This window comes from Lithobates pipiens, unplaced genomic scaffold, assembly GCF_037356315.1.
Source record: "Lithobates pipiens isolate NorthernLeopardFrog02 unplaced genomic scaffold, aLitPip1_a1.2 Scaffold_28, whole genome shotgun sequence".
NCBI lineage: Eukaryota > Metazoa > Chordata > Amphibia > Anura > Ranidae > Lithobates > Lithobates pipiens.
In genome coordinates, this window is record NW_027507789.1 from 1,397,269 (window position 1) to 1,418,695 (window position 21,427).

A 21,427-nucleotide genomic window follows, 5' to 3' on the forward strand; every position below is an offset into this window, starting at 1 on the left:
AAAAGGTCATCACTATGTAGCGCACAGAATGGACTTGTAGATTTCAGTCGTCGTGATTTGGACTACTTTCACACCCGGGCAATGTCTGTGTTAGCTGTAAAACGCCGCTAGTTTCAGGGGTGCTTTTTACCCCCGCTACCGGCCGAAGAAAGGCTTAAAAGCGCCCGTGTTGCGGTGCTGCTGAAGCGCTTTTCAGGTGCTTTCGGCAGCGCTCCATTCATTTCAATGGGCAGGGGCGGTGGAGGAGGGGTGTATAGAGAACTCCCAAACCACCCCAAAGAGTCTGCTTGGAGGACTTTTTTCCCGTCTAGCCAGCGATCTGCCCCCCAGTGTGGCATGAGAGGCGCTTTACATGCTCTAATTCTACTGCTAAAACGCCTGAAAATCGCCCTCAGTGTGAAAGGGGTCTTTGTGTCCCCTTGTGGTGGTGGTAGGCGATTACTGCATCTTTAAATGTTGGCAGTCAGCGGTGCGTGCCCCCTTAAATGTTGGTGGTCAGCGGTGTGTACCCCCTTAAATGTTGGTGGTCAGCAGTGTGTACCCCCTTAAATGTTGGTGGTCAGCGGTGTGTGCCCCCTTAAATGTTGGCGGTCAGCGGTGTGTGCCCCTTAAATGTTGGTGGTCAGCGGTGTGTACCCCCTTAAATGTTGGTGGTCAGCAGTGTGTACCCCCTTAAATGTTGGTGGTCAGCGGTGTGTGCCCCCTTAAATGTTGGTGGTCAGCAGTGTGTACCCCCTTAAATGTTGGTGGTCAGCGGTGTGTGCCCCCTTAAATGTTGGCGGTCATCGGTGTGTGCCCCTTAAATGTTGGCGGTCAGCGGTGTGTGCCCCCTTAAATGTTGGCGGTCAGCGGTGTGTGCCCCCTTAAATGTTGGCTGTCAGCAGTGCGTGCCCCCTTAAATGTTGGTGGTCAGCGGTGTGTACCCCCTTAAATGTTGGTGGTCAGTGGTGTGTGCCCCCTTAAATGTTGGTGGTCAGCGGTGTGTACCCCCTTAAATGTTGGTGGTCAGCGGTGTGTACCCCCTTAAATGTTGGCGATCAGCGGTGCGTGCCCCCTTAAATGTTGGCGATCAGCGGTGCGTGCCCCCTTAAATGTTGGTGGTCAGCGGTGTGTACCCCCTTAAATGTTGGTGGTCAGCGGTGTGTACCCCCTTAAATGTTGTCGGTCAGCGGTGTTTACCCCCTTAAATGTTGGTGGTCATTGGCTTGTCTGGTTACGGCTGGAGAATTTTCTAGTTTGTGAAAAGCTTGGCCATACACATTACAATCTGTACAGTCGCCACTATGTAATGCGAAGGCCTGCCTAAACGATCCATCCAATTTGCATGCAGTCAGACGGGCTGTTGAACAATTTTGGTAGATATTTGGAGGTCTAAGAGTTTACCATACAAGTTACAATCCGACCATACAATCCCTGTACAATCAACTTTAGATTTACCAAAACCGTGTCATATGAGGACCCACCTAATCTATCCAATCAGTTTGTATCCAACCAAGGAGACCCTTGTACTAGATACTCGTTAGTAGATCTAAAGAGAGATTCAAATAGACACAAAGCGATGGGATAATTTAGGTAGATCCTCATACTACATCGTTTTGGTGAAGTGTATGGTGAGCCTAAAGAAGATTGTACAATCAAATTGTATGACTTGTGAGGGACAGAAATATGAAATACGGCATAACGGGGGTTGAAGGATTTGATTTTCCATCCCACAAGCCCCGTCCCTTCAGCTCTTTCACAACAGAATCCAATATCTTTGCTTCTTCTGGAACTTTCTAGTCGAGGGAGATCGATGATGACCACGTGAGAGGACAGAGTAACGTTTAATGGAAACGCTTAAAATAAATAAAACAAGAGAAAAGAGCCGTAGTGCTTCTTCTGTGCAATATTCATACTGGAAGTTACAGATTGTCTTAGGCTGGCCAAACACGGGTCAAATCTTTCGAAAAAAAAATTTGTTCGAATTTCGCTCCATTAGTGAGGCTGCAGCAACCGGCGATTTTCATGCGGCAATCAAATCTGGGCATGTTGGAAGTTTTTCGAAAAAACGAACGATTTTCTAATCAATGATGGGAGAATCGTGTGAGAAATGTAATAGAAAAAGGAATGCAAATGAGTGCAAGAAAAGAAAATTCCCGGAAAGAAAAGAAGATTCCCGGCCACGGAAATTCTTTTCTGTAACAACATGAGGTGAGATTGAAGGCTTGGTTGGCCGAATTTTCGAAAATCAATGATGGCGCCATCGGATCAAAAAAAAACGCACAAAATTTCTGATTTCGAAAAGAAAATTTGTTCGGAATTCGACCCATGTATGGCCAGTCTTAGTGCAAGAAACGGTATAAAGTGTCTTTTGGTAATAGGAGAAGTCCATGTCCTGGGTGGGGCCCGGAGAACCCAAGTTTAGATCTGTAGAAGCAGGGCCACCCCAGCCAGCACCCACTTGGACGGGTTCTCTTTGGTCTTCAGGTTGAATGTCCAGACGTAGGTTGGTCCCCTCTGGCGGGTTTTATATACGGGACAGGCGTAGACATTGCGGGTGTCTTGTTTGTCCACCGGAATGGCTTTGATGAAGATGACGGGCATGGCGGGGGTCAGGTCTTTCAGTCTGGCATCTGTGATAATTCCGGTCTGTAAAGTGAGAAGAGAACATCATTACCAACATCTTCCGTACAAGATGGACGTGACATTATGTTTGCTTCCTGTTGGGGTTGGAAGTCTCCAGACGAGGGTTGGATTCGGGGTTTAGGTTGGGTACTGACTACACTACATAGGCAGAGTTTGTGGACACCTGACCATCACACCTACATGAGCTTCTTGGACATCCAAAACCATCACTGATGGAGTTTGCCCTCCTTGTGGCTATAACACCCCCATTCTCCTGGGAAGGATTTCCACAATATATTGGAAGGTGTCTGTGGAAATTTGTGCCCATTTGTGAGGTTAGGCACTGATGAGAAGTCCTGTCTCACAATTCCAATTCATCCCAAAGGTATTTGGTAGGGTTGAGGTCTGGACCCTCAAGTCCCCCCATACCAAGCTGGTCAAACCACTGGCGTAACGTCAGAGGTCACAATGGCGACCTTGTCCATGTGTGGCTTCCCTCTTACATTTCGTTTTAAGCCTGGACAGGAGGGGCGGTATATACAGGACCCAATTCCCTCCATTTTCCTCCTGCAGCCGCTGAAAGCCAGTCATTTACCAGCTCCTTCCTTTTTCTGAATTAACACAGTAAGTGATTAGTACCAATCACTCACTGTGTTTAATCCAAAATGAAGCACAGTAACACTATGTTTACTATGCTTTGGGAATGAACAGGAAGCCTCAGTATAGAGCTATTCCTGTCCATTCATTATGTGCAGCTGAGGCTGCAGAGATGAAGATTGGGGGCTGTGTCCTCAAACACCATTCTCTGCCTCGTAAGGTAAATATCTACTAAACGGCGCACCTTTAGGAGAGATTTCCAATACCTATAGGTAAGCCTTATTCTAGGCCAGGGGTCTCCAAACTACGCCCCTCCAGTTGTTCAGGAACTACAATTCCCATCATGCCTAGGTATGTCTGATTTTTTTCAATACCTCATGGGACTTGTAGTTCCGCAACGGCTGGAGGGCCGTAGTTTGGAGATCCCTGTTCTAGGCTTACCTATAGGTAGAAGTGACGCAGGAGGGTTCACAACCACTTTAAGGTAGGCCAAGCCATATATTTTGCCAGTTTTCCTTATTTTTTAGTTAGATCTTGCTAGTTAAAGAAAAAGGAAAAAAAATGCAAAGGGTGCCACACCCTGGTGATCTTTGATCTCTCATGTTGTTCAAGTAGACCCCCATCTCTCATAGTTTGCCCACCCTTGCTCCAGGGTATTCCAGAGAATTGAAGAAGGAGGTCAAAATGTGGACATCTTCTCCAAATCCTTTTTTGAATTACCCTTTAAAGTGGTTGTAAACTAGGCTTATGCAATTCGTTTCGTAACGAATCGAAATTCGGCCTAATTTTGCATCTTTCGGACATTCGGATTCATCCGAATGTCCAAATAAAAAAAATAACAAATTACAACGAATACGAAAGAAATATAATGAATGAATTCGAATGAATTCGACATGATTTGAAATTATTTCAACCGCATTCGAAATTATTTCAACATGATTCGACGTTTCAACCGCATTCGAAAATATTTTGTGAACCGACTTTAGGGCCATGTATCTCGGGGTCACTTGGGGCTAGACACTTCAAATTTGGATATGTTCTAGTGCTAGTGTTATTGTGTTTGCATACCAAATTTGGGGTTTCTAGCTATAAGTGACCCCGAGATATGTGGCCCCAAAATCGGGTCGCAAAATGTTATTGGAGCAGAGAATGACATTTTGCGACCCGATTTTGGGGCCACATATCTCGGGGTCACTTATAGCTAGAAACCCCAAATTTGGTCTGCAAAAATTAGCACTACAACATATCCAAATTTGGAGTATCTAGCACCAAGTGACCCCGAGATACATGGCCCTAAAGTCGGGTCACAAAATATTTTCGAATGTGGTTGAAATAATGTCGAATCATGTTAAAATCATTTCGAATCCGGTAGAAATATTTTCGAATTTGGTTGAAATATTTTCGAATGTGGCCGATTTTTCGAATTCGGTAGAAAACTAAACAAAATCCGAAAACGAATTTAAGGAAGTTAACGAATATAACTAAACGAAATTAATGAATTAACAAATTAAAACGAAACGAAACGAATTTTTTCCTTTTGCACATGTCTATTGTAAACCCTTATAAACCACTTTGACCTACAGGTGAGCCTAGATTAAGGTTTACCTGTAGGTCCAAGAAATATCTCCTAAACCTACACGGTTTAGGAGATATTTGCCAAAAAATAGGCACCGCTGTCTATGGCGCATGCGCTGTAGACAGCGGCGCGCAGGCGCACTGAGCGCGCCGCTGTTAACAGCGATATGCCGCGAGTGGCGGCTCCCGTGCGCATTGCGCGGGAGTGACATCATCGCGGCTCCGTCGAATGACAGCACCGGAGCAGCGAGACCCACCGAGAAGATGGAGGCTCCGTACACAAGGGGACAGCGGTGACTTCGCTGGCTCCTGTGTCAGGTAAGTGACACATAATGGGCTGCGATGCGATGCGATGCATAGTAATCCATTATGCTTTACCTTTGCAGGGAATCAAAGAGGAAGTAAACCCATCAGGGTTTACTTCCTCTTTAAATAGGTAAATAAAGATCTGATATAACTCTTCAGCTACTTAGAGTATGTTGGCACGTGTTGGAAGCAGGTCAACTTTTGCATTGCGGCCCCACAAGCTTGAAGCTACAGCCTCTGGGTTAAAACCAAGTCTGTATGGAGCCGCCGACTTGTTGAACACAGGGACACAGTCATGCTGGAACAGAAGGGTGACTCCATCCACATTGTTACCAAAAGGGTGGAAGTCTTCTTGCCGAGAGGTGAACTTTCTTCTGGCGCTGTGGTGTGTCCCCCCCCCCAAAAAAATGACATCCCAAATGTGGCTTGATAGGGGGGTCACCTTCACTTAAAGCGGAAGTTCCATTTTTGGGTGGAACTCCCCTTTAAGTGGTTTTAATTTACTTGAAATGTGGATGTGATTGGCCTATTGTGACGGGCACAGTGAGGCTGCATATGATGGGCACAGGGAGGCTGCATATGATGGGCACAGTTTTATCTAGCAGTAATGATCTATAATCACCTGATAAATGGCTATTTACAATCCTGCATTATTAGCAGTTTCATTTTTCAGTTTGATGGAAGACCATAGTTGTCTTTGTATCCTCCAGTATTACCAGAACCCTTCACTAGAGACCCCTGAACTCCATCATTTGGAGAAGGGTCCCCATACTTTTGGTCATATAGCAGGTGTGATGGTCGGGTGCCCATGTAGCCCCTACCCTCCTCCTCATTGACATTTTCCCTTTAAATGAGCCTCTTTCCTTTTGTATTAATAAGTAAGAATTCCTCAGCTGTAGCCGCCGCTTTCTGAACGGTAATGACATCACATCTGATTATAAATTACCATGGAAACAACATCCTGAGAATTCGGCGTTCTGCATTCTGCTCCGGCATCCAGAAGCCGCGTCGTATTGCCAGATAAACGAGGTGATAATATTGAGATGAATGGGGCGAGGGGAGATTACAGGGCGGATTTTAATGATAAATGGAGGACAGAGGGAGCTTATTAATGTGTTTTCTGGAGGGGCCTCTCCGTGTCTCTTCTTGTGTTATAAATTGTACTGGGCAAATAATCAGATGTTATATATATTATATGCACAGGAAGTGGGAAAGTTTTTTTAAAGTTACCCCATGAAGCTGATTTGTGAGGTTAAAGAGGACCTGAAGTATGAGAGAGGCCGCTGGCAATCTATATGGTGAGACCATTTTTGTGTTCGGTAAAATAGGGAAGGGTGGGAGCTCCTTTCAAGTTTTATTGATAAACTCAGAATCCAATATTGCAAAATTGTCAGCGATCGATGGCAGGTGCTGATCTTTGGCCGGTCGTCTTCCAGGTACCGATCTTTGGCCGGTTGTCTTCCAGGTGCAGGTCGTCTTCCAGGTGCCGATCTTTGGCCGGTCATCTTCCAGGTACCGATCTTTGGCCGGTCGTCTTCCAGGTGCCGGTCGTCTTCCAGGTACCGATCTTTGGGCAGTCCTCTTCCAGGTGCCGATCTTTGGCCGGTCGTCTTCGAGGTACCGATCTTTGGCCGTTGGTCTTCCAGGTGCCGATCTTTGGCCGGTCGTCTTCCAGGTGCCGATCTTTGGCCGGTCGTCTTCCAGGTGCCGATCTTTGGCCGGTCGTCTTCCAGGTGCCGATCTTTGGCCGTTGGTCTTCCAGGTGCCGATCTTTGGCCGGTCGTCTTCCAGGTGCCGATCTTTGGCCGGTCGTCTTCCAGGTGCCGATCTTTGGCCGGTCGTCTTCCAGGTGCCGATCTTTGGCCGGTCGTCTTCCAGGTGCCGATCTTTGGCCGGTCGTCTTCCAGGTGCCGATCTTTGGCCGGTCGTCTTCCAGGTGCCGATCTTTGGCCGGTCGTCTTCCAGGTGCCGATCTTTGGCCGGTCGTCTTCCAGGTGCCGATCTTTGGCCGGTCGTCTTCCAGGTGCCGATCTTTGGCCGGTCGTCTTCCAGGTGCCGATCTTTGGCCGGTCGTCTTCCAGGTGCCGATCTTTGGCCGGTCGTCTTCGAGGTACCGATCTTTGGCCGGTCGTCTTCCAGGTGCCGAACTTTGGCTGCTTTGTACTCTTAGCTAAGCTGTATTTTTTTTATGTTTAACAATTCCACTTTAAGTCCCAAGCGATGACCGGCTGCCTTCCGTCTAGGTCAGTAGACAAGGGTAGAACTTTTCTTTTTTTTTAAGCCAGAATGTAACTTTGATGGTAGAAATGATGATAAACCGCGGTAATTGGGGACATATTTAAATCTGCACTTGCCTTTTGATATCAAAGAGCAGCTAAATCCTTCCATATTGCTCTTTATCCCGGGCCGGGAGCGGCTGACAAGTCTATTGTCTTTGAGGTGGATGTCACTCCAACACTCAACCTTGAAGCTCGTCCTTTGTTAATTAGAGCGAGGCGCCTCTCTCGCACTCTTTCTAGTATAAAGGCGCATCTCGGAGGAGGAGGTAAAGCTCAGATCATGTGCCAGATGACCCACTTTGATCGGCTCTCTAATATTGTTATGAGGAGCAGTGGTCGGGGGGGTGGGGGAAGGGAGGGAAGTGTCGTACAGTGGGACAGACGTGTGACAATCTTTGGTCTTCTCACAAATTCAGGTACATGTTGTGTGTGATTTCAACATGGGAATGAATACATTTTACTATAATGCCGCCATATATAGCAAGACAAAGGCAACAAAAATGTTTGTTCATCTTTATCTGGTAAGCAAGCTGATCCAAGATTGTTTAGAAAGTCATGTGACAGAATGGTCATGTGACACAGGTGCCAAGGCATTGGGCAGAGGGGTCTACTATGGGGAAAACCGGAGGGTCTTCCTGTAAGAGCGTCACCAGATGACAGCAAGCCGCAGCCAGACATCGGGAATGGTGGTCTAGAGAAGGGTTTGTCAGCCCAGGTACAAGAAGCAGGGGACCCAGGCCGGCTGGTTGCCACTACCCTAACAACCAATGACGTTTAGGGCCAGGTCGCACAACGAGCCCACCGAGTTACAATGCATTACTCTGCAGCATTCGGGAGAAGACAGAAGTCCACATCCTCTGATGGGGGACTGTGTGTGGGATTTGGGGGGGCTCTCTGATGGGGACTGTGTGATTGGGGGGGCTCTCTGATGGGGACTGTGTGTGTGATTGGGGGGCTCTCTGATGGGGACTGTGTGATTGGAGGGCTCTCTGACGGGGACTGTGTGATTGGGGGGGGCTCTCTGATGGGGGACTGTGTGTGTGATTGGGGGGGGCTCTCTGATGGGGGACTGTGTGTGTGATTGGGGGCGCTCTCTGATGGGGGACTGTGTGTGTGATTGGGGGGGCTCTCTGATGGGGGACTGTGTGATTGGGGGGCTCTCTGATGGGGACTGTGTGATTGGAGGGCTCTCTGACGGGGACTGTGTGATTGGGGGGGGGCTCTCTGATGGGGGACTGTGTGTGTGATTGGGGGGGGCTCTCTGATGGGGGACTGTGTGTGTGATTGGGGGCGCTCTCTGATGGGGGACTGTGTGTGTGATTGGGGGGCTCTCTGATGGGGGACTGTGTGTGTGATTGGGGGGGCTCTCTGATGGGGGACTGTGTGATTGGGGGGCTCTCTGATGGGGACTGTGTGATTGGGGGGGCTCTCTGATGGGGACTGTGTGATTGGGGGGGCTCTCTGATGGGGGACTGTGTGATTGGGAGGGGGCTCTCTGATGGGGACTGTGTGTGTGATTGGGGGCGCTCTCTGATGGGAGACTGTGTGATTGGGGGGGGCTCTCTGATGGGGACTGTGTGTGTGATTGGGTGGGGCTCTCTGATGGGGACTGTGTGATTGGGGGACTGTGTGATTGGGGGGGCTCTCTGATGGGGGACTGTGTGATTGGGGGACTGTGTGATGGGGACTGTGTGGTTGGGGGGGCTCTCTGATGGGGATTGTGTGATTGAGGGGCTCTCTGATGGGGGACTATGGGGAATCTGATGTGATGTGGGGATTCTATGTATGAGGAGGAAGCTCTAATGTGATGAGAAAACTCATGTATACAGGGCCTCTGATGTTTTGGGGTGACTAATATGATGGGAGTTGCTAAGGGATAGGGGCAAGTGTGATGTAGGGAACTCATGTTTAGGAGGCCACTGATGTATAGGGGTACTTTAATGTACTGGGGGCTTCTGATGTAATGAGGATGCCGCTGATATGTAACTTTGATGTAATCTTAGGGATTCTGATGGGGGGCTCATGTATAGGGTGCCTCTGATAGACGGGGGGAGGGGTGCATGTATAGGGGGCCTCTGATAGACGGGGGGAGGGGTGCATGTATAGGGGGCCTCTGATAAAAGGAGGGGGAGAATCATGTATAGGGGGCCTCTGATAGACGGAGGGGCTCATGATGTATTAGGGGGCCTCTAATGGATGTTGGGGGGGTGCTCACGTATAGAGGACATCTGATGTACAGGGGATTACTAATACAATGGGGAGCCTCTGATGTAATGGGGGGACTTTTGGTGTGATGGGGGGCTCTGATATGGAGGCAGGCTTTTGTTGTGAAGTTAATTTCATGAAGGTGGTTGTGTACATTATTCCAGGCTCGGGTTTTCCATTGATAAGTAACGCTTGTTTTCTACATTTTAGACTGGGGGTGTCGTGAAATTCTGCATATTTTTTTACATGGCGTCACAACTCTGAGCTTGAGAAACGCTAATCTTGAGATTGCAGTTGGGATGGGGGGTTGATGCACAGAACTCCTTCCATTTTTTCATGGCGCTCATGTGAACGCGCTCTAAATGAAACCCTGATAAATGTCGGGGGGGGAACGTTGAGTACCTGTGTGTCCCAGCGCGCTCCCTCCATGAACAGTCCGTGGACGTAGGCGCCTTCTCGTGGTGGGCTGCTGAAGTCCTCTCGGTTCTTCTTGGTCACATCGCACTGCAGCGTCATCTTATCCAGCGGCCACTCGTTCTTTCGAGCCATAGACTGCATGATGGCGGTCAGGAAGGACTGCGGGTTGAAGAATCCGGCCAGCCACACGGCGGCCGGCAGAGCAAAGTCACTGGTCCAGGTCTCCAGTTCTTTAATGCGGCTGAGAAGGTCCACAAACCAGCCTGCCAGGCCGGCCATGGAGGAGTAGGCTCTTTTGGTCCAAGAATCGGGCACTTGGTCCAGGTAAATGGCATTTTGTAAATTCTCCATGTCGCTGGTCATGGTCAGCTCCCCCTGGAAGACACGGGTGGAAGGAAATGGTGGTGAGATATCTCAGTTTTTCCAGGCAGATATAAAAGACACAAAAGTAATGCAGCTCAGTAATAATCATTAATACATTTTTTTTTTTTATAATTGTAAATAACTGAAATTGGCACGGTATCAGCCTCTTGTTGTCCCTATAAAGCAAAACGTATGCCCTGTACACCCGATCGGACTTTCCGACAACAAAACCTTGGATTTTTGTTTGAAGGTTGTTACCTCCAACTTGTCTTGCATACACACGGTCACACAAAAGTTGGCCAACAATTACGAACGTGAGAACGTAGTGACGTACAAGACGTAGGTGATGTCTCCATTACGGACGCTAGTTATATCTCCGGCTCGTCCTTGATTCCGAGCATGCGCGTTTGTACTTTGGACTTTTGTCCGACGGACTTGTGTACACGCGATCGGAAAGTCCGACTAACATTTGTTGGCGGAAAATTTGAGAACCTGCTAGCCAACATTTGTTGGCGGAAAGTTCGACAACAAATGTCCGATGGAGGGTACACACGAAGCAATATTTACCTTAATCCGCAGTCATATGATGCACCGGGTCCTGAGTCTTCTCTCTTCCTCACTGCAGGTCGGGAAGGTCCTTTTTGGATGCCCGTGTGGCTGCCTGTTTTACCCGTTTAGTTGGACCTTCAATACACAACTCATTATGGGGCTTTTACCGTGTTATGCGCTATATTACTGGAAGCCATGCACTCCCCATCAGTGGTCATCAAAGTCAGGTACTGGGTGGATTTGTTTATAATTGGTGAAATAACCAGTTGACTACAGAGCTGGGTGACCGCCGGGTAAAAACTGGCTTTTGGAGGGAGGGGGCAAATTACATTTTTGCATGGAGATGGTCTCTAACTGGAAATTCAGACGAGACCTAAGGCTGAGCCTACTCACCCCCCCCCCCCCCCATTCTAAAGCTGGCCATAGGTCTTTTTTTTTTTTACCCCGTGGTTGCAGGAAAGAAAATCACTCGATTCCCCCATCAACACAGTCCGTGGAGACGAGGGAATCCCTCCTATGGAGCGAGTTATTGAACCTCAGCTTGTCCCTGGTGAACTGGCCGAGGTCTGAACCGTCTGTGGCTGGCTTTAGGTTTTTCTAGCTACCCTGTAAAGAACAGATCCTTATCTACTTTGAAGCTGATCCAGTTGGGTCTCCAGTGGTGGCTTCTTTATACAGCAGAGATCGGCGACAACGGCTGGAAATGCCTGGGAGATCACGTCAGCCATCGGCTTACCTAGAGGCCTCCATTTTTGGCTGTCCCTCCTCTACAAAGAAGTCAACGCCGACAGTCCTGGGACTGGACCAGCAGCTTCAGAATAGGCAAGTATACACAATTTTTTAAATTTTTTTTAAATTTTTTTTAACAGGATTGGATAGAAAAGCCTTAGCCCTTGTACACACGGTCAGAGATTCCGACAACCAAATCCGTCATAGTAATTCTGACTGATTAATTCCGGAAGAGGTCCGGAAGTGATGTTGCATACACACGGTCTGACTAAGTTGTCGGAAAATCCGATTGTACATAACGTGATGACGTTATTTCGTTAGGACTGGACTACGTTCAGGCAGTAGTCAATAGCTTTGGTCTAGGAATTTGATGTGAGCATGCGTGGCACTTTGTCCGTCGGAGTAGGCTACACATGATCGGAGTATGTCCGATCGGAGCATTTTGTCGGAAAATTTTACCGGCAAGTTGGAAAAGTTAGTCCGTCGGATATTCCGACGGAAACAGTCTGATGGAGACCACACACTGGCGGAATATCCGACAAAACGGTCCGATAGGAAACATTCAGACAGAATCTCCAACCGTGTGTACAAGGGCTTAGAATGGGAGTTGGAGTAGGTTTAGCCTTGGATAGGTTTTGCCCGAACTTCCACTTTAATTCTCTCTCCACCCCTTGGAAGTACCCCTAGGTTTGTCAAGCTTTGCTTCTTTAGACTATGGATATAGATATAAAACTTTTGTTACCTTCAGTCCCAGGTTGAGCTCTTTGAGGGAGCGTTTGATCTCGCTGGTCAGCATATTCATCCGCTCGCACTCTTGGAAGGCCACCACGATGTACGGCGTCCTCTCCTCCGCCTTGGCCATAAGTTCGGAGAGATTGAACCCTTCCGGGAGCCTCTCTAAAATTTCATCCAGTGTGGCTTTTACCTAGAAAAGGAACAAAAACAAACGTCCTTGCTTATACCGTGGACTTGTGTTGGGCTCGCCAGCTGCACAGCCCCCTCCCCGTCCTATGCGCTGTGATATACAGCCTGGATTGTGCTACGTCTGCCCTGTCCATGGTTGTATAATGGGCTCCTTTCATCTCCAGAACACAATCCACATCCGACCTTCACGGATACTCAATGACCTTCATGTAAGAGGCCAATAAACTGAGCCGGTTAAGCTACACGACTCTGTTATGGAGCACAAAAGGATCCATTAACTATAGACAGCAATTCATTATCTGGCGGTCGGGTCACTCGGAAACATGGCCGATCTGAGAGAGGCGCGATGAAGAGATTCCGCGAATGTCTGTGATATGTATATAGAGCTGTGTATCAGGATAAAGTCTCTTCCACAGCAGGTTATTGATGTGGAAATTATACTTCGACCCGCAAGTCCAAACAAGCCCGACCCGAGTTATAGAAGCACTCAATAAGTTCACAAGTCTCGGCGGGAATGTATTATTTGCACTGTAGCGGGGGCAGGATTTAGCCTGACAAACACCCTCTACAAATAAGTAATGCAGATGTACAAACAATTTATTCCGAGGATCAGAGGCGGCCCTGAACACGTGTACCGGGGAATGAGGACCAGAGAGACCCAAAGGGGAACAAGAACTGGGGGGGGGGCATCTACAACTATAGGAGGCCGTTCTTCACCCCCCCCCCCAGGCTTAGGGACACTTACCAAGAGACCCTTTGATGTTACCTACTCTTTGGGCTACAGTTCCCCATAAACAAAACAAATGCCTATCAGCATTCCATGCATGCACTTGTGTTTTCAATAATTCCATTCATATCAGGCAGTGGTCTCCAAACTGCGGCCCTCTGCTTGCTTTTATCCAGCCCTTCAACCTCTCACTGGACACTATACTAACAACAATGGGGCACTATTCCCCCCACTGACACCAATGATGGGGCACTATTCCTCCCACTGACACCAACGATGGGACACCATTCCTCCCACTGACACCAACGATGGGACACTATTCCTCCCACTGACACCAACGATGGGACACCATTCCTCCCACTGACACCAATGATGGGACACTATTCCTCCCACTGACACCAATGATGGGGCATTATTCCTCCCACTGACGCCAACAATGGGACACTATTCCTCCCACTGACGCCAACAATGGGACACTATTCCTCCCACTGACGCCAACAATGGGACACTATTCCTCCCACTGACGCCAACAATGGGACACTATTCCTCCCACTGACACCAACGATGGGGCACTATTCCTCCCACTGACACCAACGATGGGACACCATTCCTCCCACTGACACCAACGATGGGGCACTATTCTACCAACTGACACCAACAATGGGGCACTATTCCTGCCAATGATGGAGATATTCACCCCCCTAATACCAATTGTGGAGATGTTTATGCCCACTGATGCCAGGAAAATTTCCACTGCCGCTGAAGGACAATAAACCGGCCCTTTGTTTAGAATGTCTGGAAACCTTAAAGTGGTTGTAAACCCTTACAAACCACTTTGACCTACAGGTAAGCCTAGGTCCAAGAAATATCTCCCAAACCTATACGGTTTAGGACATATTTGCCCGAAGACAGGCACCGCTGTCTACGGCGCATGCGCCGTAGACAGCGGCGCGCAGGCGCACTGAGCGTGACATCCTCGATAACGAAGATGCCGCGCGTCTCGGCTCCCGTGGGCATGCGTGGGAGTGACGTCATCGCGGCTTCGCCGAATGACAGCGGCAGAGCTGCGAGACCCACCGAGAAGATGGATGCGGTGGACTACAGGGGACAGCGGTGACTTCGCTGGCTCCTGTGTCAGGTAAGTGGCACATAATGGGCTACTATGCGATGCGATGCGATGCATAGTAATCCATTATGCTTTACCTTTGCAGGGAATGAAAGAGGAAGTAAACCTGGGGTGGTTGCCAGTTTTCAGGTCCCAAGCACCGCCATGTTGGCTGTGGGAGCCAACTGTGACTTCCTACTGTTTCACAGCCGGTCCCCACTGCGCAGGCAGGAGATTGTGCTGCCCAGTTAGACTGGCCCTGCATCCTCCAGAAACATGTAACGTGTCTCAGGAGGTTTGCGGGTAGGGAAAGGGTTGGGCCAAACTTCCATAATTCTCACGTAGACGAGAACTGCGGCAGTGGGAGTGGATACCTCTCAGAAAAAAGGTACCTGCTTCCCCACTCCTCAAAAAAAAAAAAGCCCTTTTTCAATATATGGTAGAGAAGGGGAAGGAGCATTTGTGAGGTCAGGCACTGATGTTGGAGGAGAAGGCCTGGCTCGCAGTCTCCCCTCAAATTCATCCCAAAGGCGTTCTATTGGGTTGAGGTGCAGGCAGTCAAGTTCCTCCACCCAAAACTCGCTCATCCATGTTTCTATGGACCTTGCTTTGTGCACTGGTCCCAATCATTTGGTGAAGGGGGGATTATGGTGGGGGATTGTTTTTCAGGGGTTGGCCCCTTTGTTCCAGTGAAGAGAACTCTTAAGGCGTCAGCATACCAAGACACATTTGGACAATTTCATGCTCCCAACTTTGTGGGAACAGTTTGATCTCACAAATGCTCTTCTGGAAGAATGGTCAAACCTTCCCATAGACACCCTCCTAAACCTTGTGGACGGCCTTCCCAGAAGAGGTGAAGCTGTTACAGCTGCAAAGGGCCAACTCAATACTGAACCCTCCGGACTAAGACTGGGGGGTCATTAAACCTCATGTGTGTGTAAAGGCAGGCGTCCCAATACTTTTGCAATATAGTGCATCTCCCGTTGCTTCAACCCGACCAGTCCTCCAAAATGAGTCTTCAGAGACTCCTTCACAACTGGGGGACACTGCCAACTAATACAGTAGCTTAAGGTCACAACCAGTCTCGCCCCATGTGTCCAGTCCAGCGGCATCTGAATATGGCCTCCAAAGCGTATGCTGAGAAAATGCCATTCCAGATAAGCTGCTATATAGAGTCAAACTCAAGCGGTGGTGTAGACGGGAATCTTGATTGACCTCATTGGGGAAAGGCTAGCAAAAAAACAAAATGTACTTTTTTCAGCTGAGCTGAAGAAAAGGTGTCCAATCTCCAAGGACACCAGCAAAAAACAAGGGCCTGCTGGGTTAAGGCGGAGTCAGCTTTTCTGTTTTCACGTGACCCAGCCTCCTGTAGGCAGGGTATAACCCAAATGTCTTTGAATCACTTTCCCCCGAATTTCTGATTGTTGAATATTAAAAAAAAAAAAAATATCAGCCTACCCAGAACAAATGTTTTGGCCATAATTGGAGAGCGTTGAGTCGATCCCATCTCCTACCTACTGAAATGTCCAGAATATATGGGGAAGTTTTCTCATAGATGGGCCCATTAGCAAGTCAGGTAATAGAAGTCATCACTGTCTCTGCTCAGGGAACACAGGACAGGGATTTTTTCTCTTCAGTTGTGAAGTGAAGGATGATGGGAGATGAAGGATCACGCGTGTCTTGTTGCCGGCACCGAGCTGGAAGAGCTCTGAAAACCACGGTGACAAGTCACCTCTCCACTCCGAGGGACGAGGACCCGGCGGGGTGATTAGTCCACAAGCCACTTCTGCAGCTTTCAGCAAATCCGCCGCATATCCTGAAAGATTTGCCGTGTTTCTGAGCAATTATATTCACTTTTCAAACATCGTTGTCACAGGAAAATGGGCCTCACCAATCTTCACCTAAACCCCGTGACCAGCACACGTGACCAGCACACGTGACCAGCACACGTGACCAGCACACGTGACCAGCACACGCTAGGAAGGCCCAATTAAAGTAGATCTGTACACCCCATCTCTAAAATCTCATATAAGCTTCCACATATTAATCGCGTTTTACAAAATTGTTTAAATCTGCAGCATTCATTAAATGTATCCCTAGAGGGGTCCTTGGTCAGGCACTTCCCGTTATAGGGTGACAACGCTCTGTCCATTTCTCTCAATTGTGCGCCTGTATGGTCAACCTGTTACCTGCAGCCCTGGTAGACCCTGCAAGCATGGAGCCAGTCCAAAGTAATGGTGTGTATTTGGCGCTAAAAAGAGAGTGCAGGTAGGCAGGAAATATCTGAAAGAGGCTGGGGAAGATGAGCAGCACTTGCAGTGCATCCGGAAAGTATTCACAGCGCTTCACTTTTTTTTAAATTTTGTTACAGCCTTATTCCAAAACGGATTAAATTTTTCTCAAAATTCTACAAACAATCCCCCATAATGACAACGTGAGAGAAGTTTGTTTGAAATCTTTTCAAATTTATAAAAAAATTTTTTTTGAAAAAATCCCATGAACACGAGTATCAAGGCTCCGCCCATGTACGCAAGTATCACAGGCTCCGCCCATGTACGCAAGTATCACAGGCTCCGCCCACGTACGCAAGTATCACAGGCTCCGCCCACGTACGCAAGTATCACAGGCTCCGCCCATGTACGCAAGTATCACAGGCTCCGCCCATGTACGCAAGTATCACAGGCTCCGCCCATGTACGCAAGTATCACAGGCTCCTCCCATGTACACAAGTATCACAGGCTCCTCCCACGTACACAAGTATCACAGGCTCCGCCCACGTACACAAGTATCACAGCCTCAATACTTTGGTGAAGCTCCTTTGGCACCAATTACAGCCTCCAGTCTTGGTGAGTATGAGGCTACAAGCTCGGCACTCCTATTTTTGGGCAGTTTCTCCGATTCTTCTTTGAAGGACCTCTCAAGCTCCATCAGGTTGGAAGGGGAGCATCAGTGAACACCCTTTTTCAGATCTCTCCAGAGATGTCCAATAAGGTTCAAGTCTGGGCTCTGGCCGGGCCACTCAAGGACATTCACAGAGTTCCCATAGCCAATCCTTTGTTATCTTGGCTGTGTGCTGAGGGTCATTGTCCTGTTGGAAGATGAACCTTCGCTCCAGTCTGAGGTCCAAAGTTTTTCATTAAGGATGTCTCTGTACTTTGCTGCATTCATCTTTCCCTCCATCCTGAAAAGCCTCCCCACAGCATGCTGCTGCCACCACCATGCTTCACTGTAGGGATGGTATTGGCCAGGTGATGAGCGGTGCCTGGTTTCCTCCAGAAAAAGGAAACCCTCTAGGGTGACAGAGAATTGCTAATCCGTATGCTCACATGGACAAGTTGGAAGGAATGAAATGGGGATTTGGGAGAGACAATCTAGCATGTAGCTCTCTCAAAACCACCTCCTATCCCAAGGCATCTGAGATATTGGTTTTCCAAGTGTCTACAAATGCTAACAGGCATCCCCCTACTTTGGAGGTAGGGGTGCCCCTTCATGGTGAAGAGGAAATATCTGAGGGTTTGGACTTGGAAGTCCCGATTTTGCGGGCAGACTTGGGTTTGACTTTTGGAATATGAAGCCTGAAAGTAATTGAAAGGGCCCTTCTTGGCCTCTCTGAATAGGCGAGTCTTCTCAGACTGACTCTCTCAATACTCTCAGATGAGGGTATTAGGAGAAGTTCTAGTGGAACCTTATCCCTCAAACGGCATGCAAAACAAATGCTTCTTGCATGCAGCATCTGCAGCCCAACACTTTATCCAAAGAGCTCTCCTTATGGTCACCGGCAGGAGGCCCACCTGGGAAAACGAGACGACAGGTTGCACTGCAGGGCCCGTCAGAGAGAATAGAGTTCTAGAAAGGGCTCCCCACTATTTACTGATGGGGTCCTTAAAGAGGAAGTAAACCCTGATGAGTTTACTTCCTCTTTCATTCCCTGCAAAGGCAAAGCATAATGGACTACTATGCATCGCATCGCATCGCATAGTAGTCCATTATGTGTCACTTACCTGACACAGGAGCCAGCGAAGTCACCGCTGTCCCCTGTAGTCCGGCGCATCCATCTTCTTGGTGGGGTCTCGCAGCTCCGCCGCTGTCATTCGGCAAAGCCGCGATGACGTCACTCCCGCACATGCGCCGTAGACAGCGGTGGCTGTCTTCGGGCAAATATCTCCTAAACCGTGTAGGTTTAGGAGATATTTCTTGGACCTACAGGTAAGCCTTAATCTAGGCCTTAATCTAGGCTTACCTGTAGGTCAAAGTGGTTTGTAAGGGTTTACAACCACTTTAAATACAGGTGCCTCCTCCACAGGGCATGGTTAACATTTGGTGGTAGACCCACAAAGGGGGCAATCCACTTCTTAATAAAGCCCTCCCCAAATTGGGTACAGAGCTGATAAGTGCTTGGGAGGGGCAAACTGAGAGACTGGGGAGGTCAGCGTTCTTCAAGTCTCCATAAAAAACAGCGGGGGCACCAGAAATATCTTTGCAGATTTAGAAACCCTAAAAGAGCTCAGACTGGAGACAGCAATGTTAGAAGCTTCAGGCTGATCCTCAAGCATTAATGCGACGTGCGCTATGTTAACGATTGGCAGATAAGATTGGGATTCTGCAGGAGAAGGTGCGGAAGTGTGTTATAGACTCTGCGGTTGGAGTCGGCAATCACATGTGCTATTTGGCATAACTGCAGTCAATTCCTTTTGGGATTGCGCCAAAGACGTGGCAACAACCGACAGGCAATGGAAGACTTTGAGGATGGCTTTGACTCCAGCAGAGGCAAACAATGTAAAGCGTGTACTGGAGCCACCTGATACAGCAGGACTGACCCCCCATGGGGGTTGATTTGCTAAAACCGGTGCAAAATTCTGGTGCAGTGCTGCGTAGAAACCAATTGGCTTCCCAATTTTTCCTTTTGTCAAAGCTTAATTGAACAAAATGAAGCTAGAAGCCGATTGGCCACCATGCAAAGCTGCAACAATTATTTTGCACTCTCCAGTTTTAGTAAATCAACTCCTACGTGTCGAGAACTGGACATGTTTCAATTCAAAGTGGAAATCAACTTAGCTTAGGGTACAAGGCTCAGGGCTTAGTTACTCACAATCCTGGCTGCTGGGTAGCAGATATAGGGTCAGGTGGTCAAGTGAATGGCAGGACAGGGTGGGGGAGGGGGGGTGTATGTGCCCGTCTGTCCACCCAGCAGATCACATCAATGCTCAGTCCCGCAGCTTTAACCCTTTTCATGGTAAACTGGCAGAGACGGGAATGTTAAATGGGGCCCAGAGGTCCTATGAAGGAGGTAGCTCCCAGGGCTTCAGTCTGACCGACCTTACAAAGGGAACATTGAAGGACATGAGAAGAGAGGGGGTACAAATCACAAGAACAGAGATGTAAATACTTCAGCAAGCCAACACATTTCACATACAGAGCATGACAGCCAAACTGCTATATGCACAGGTGAATGGCAGGGTGCCAAGACATCTGACTGATAACAGCTGACCCATGGGGCCTCCAGGGGTGAGGTGGGGCTGTGCATATAGGTCAGTACAAATCTCCCCTGCAGACAAATTGACATTGTCACGTAGGTTAGTCACACATCTCATATGTGATTGAAAATATAACTGAAGGAAGTGCTCAGACCCATCTTGGCCTTGTATCCCGATGTAGCTCTGTCTCTGCGTCCTCGTCTCCTCTGCCAGGACAAAGCCAATCCTATACAAGGGATGCCAACTGCGTGTAGAGGATTGAAGAACCTAGCGGGACCCCTGATATCTAAAGTTGCACCAAAGTAACCCAACTAGTAAGGTGAGGGGAGTCCAACGCTGGCAACGGAAGACTAAAGAATAGGCTTTGAAATGTCAAAATCCGCTAATGGTGGAGCAGATCTTTCCATTCCCAGAGAATTCGGTAGAAATGGGTCTAAAAACAAGAGAGAGGCACATCAAAGGGGTGACGGCTCCGAAAATAGTCTGATTAAGACAAGATAAAGCGAATGTGGGGGGGTCTGGCTGTACTGAGGCCACATCATATAGTCTTTGTTGCGGGTGATCCGAACTCAAACCCCATAAATTCTTCAATATTCCTCCCACGGAGAATGGAAATGTGACACAGCAAAGGAGGAAGCAGAACCTTCAAGATGCCCATGAAGCCAAGATCAAGATTATACGTCTGAACCATAGTGCTGCATGTATGGGAATTCAGGTCTAGGTCAGGGTTTCATTACACCCTATAGGGTCCTTCCACAGGTTGTTGGGGCTCCCTGAGCAATTTCAGCCTTTCAGATAAGTTCCCACCAATGATTTTGATCTTTTTTTTTAGCTATCTGTAAGGGGGGCAATTCTACCCAATGTCCACAAATGTAAGGAGCATTTCTTCCACTGACCATCACGCTGATGTATCATGACTTGTAGATATATATACATTTGTAGTAGGTGTTCCCTAAGACTGCAAAGTTATTAAAAAAGTTAGGAAAGGCTGGTGCAGGTCCTAGGGAGGCGTTTTTGTGGTGAACTTGCTGAATCTCTCAATAGCTGTTCTGCTAAATTGGATAGAAGGACTATAAGAAGGGAATTTCTTCTGCTGCCTGTTCTGCATCCTCTTTAAAGTAAAAGACAGCAGTAATACTTACTAAAAACTATAAGCAGTGCACATATTCACCCCTTATTAAGCAATATATACATAACATGGAATGGGACTTTGTATAAAATATCTCTCTTCATTCAATACAGATAAAATAGTCATAGACACAAGATAGAAAGATTGCAATCAAACTACATCAAGGGTTTAGAAAACATATCTAGATTCCATCACACAGAGATATCTTCAATAACAATGGAGTTAAACCTCAACGCATTTCAACTCATAAAGAGTCTTCATCAATGGGTACACAATGAAGTCTGGAATATAAATATATATAAATTCCAATAACATGTTTTTTTTTTTCTTTTTGAGTGAATGTTATTGGAATTTCTATATAATTTATATTCCAAACTTCATTGTTTACTCCCTGATGAAGACTCGGAGTTGAAACACGCTGAGTTCAACACCCATTGACAGATT

General features: G+C 47.9%; 1 protein-coding gene across 1 annotated transcript; it reads right to left on the reverse strand.

Annotated features, from left to right (window-relative positions):
* Positions 1-1,804: 1,804 nt before the first annotated feature.
* Positions 1,805-12,878, reverse strand: LOC143934989 (dynein axonemal heavy chain 9-like). Its single transcript, XM_077458540.1, has 3 exons — positions 12,367-12,878; positions 9,969-10,358; positions 1,805-2,628 (listed from the first exon to the last, which is right to left on the reverse strand). Exons 1-3 carry the CDS (start codon positions 12,484-12,486, stop codon positions 2,401-2,403), a joined length of 738 nt encoding a protein of 245 aa, XP_077314666.1. The 5' UTR covers positions 12,487-12,878; the 3' UTR covers positions 1,805-2,400.
* Positions 12,879-21,427: the final 8,549 nt, after the last annotated feature.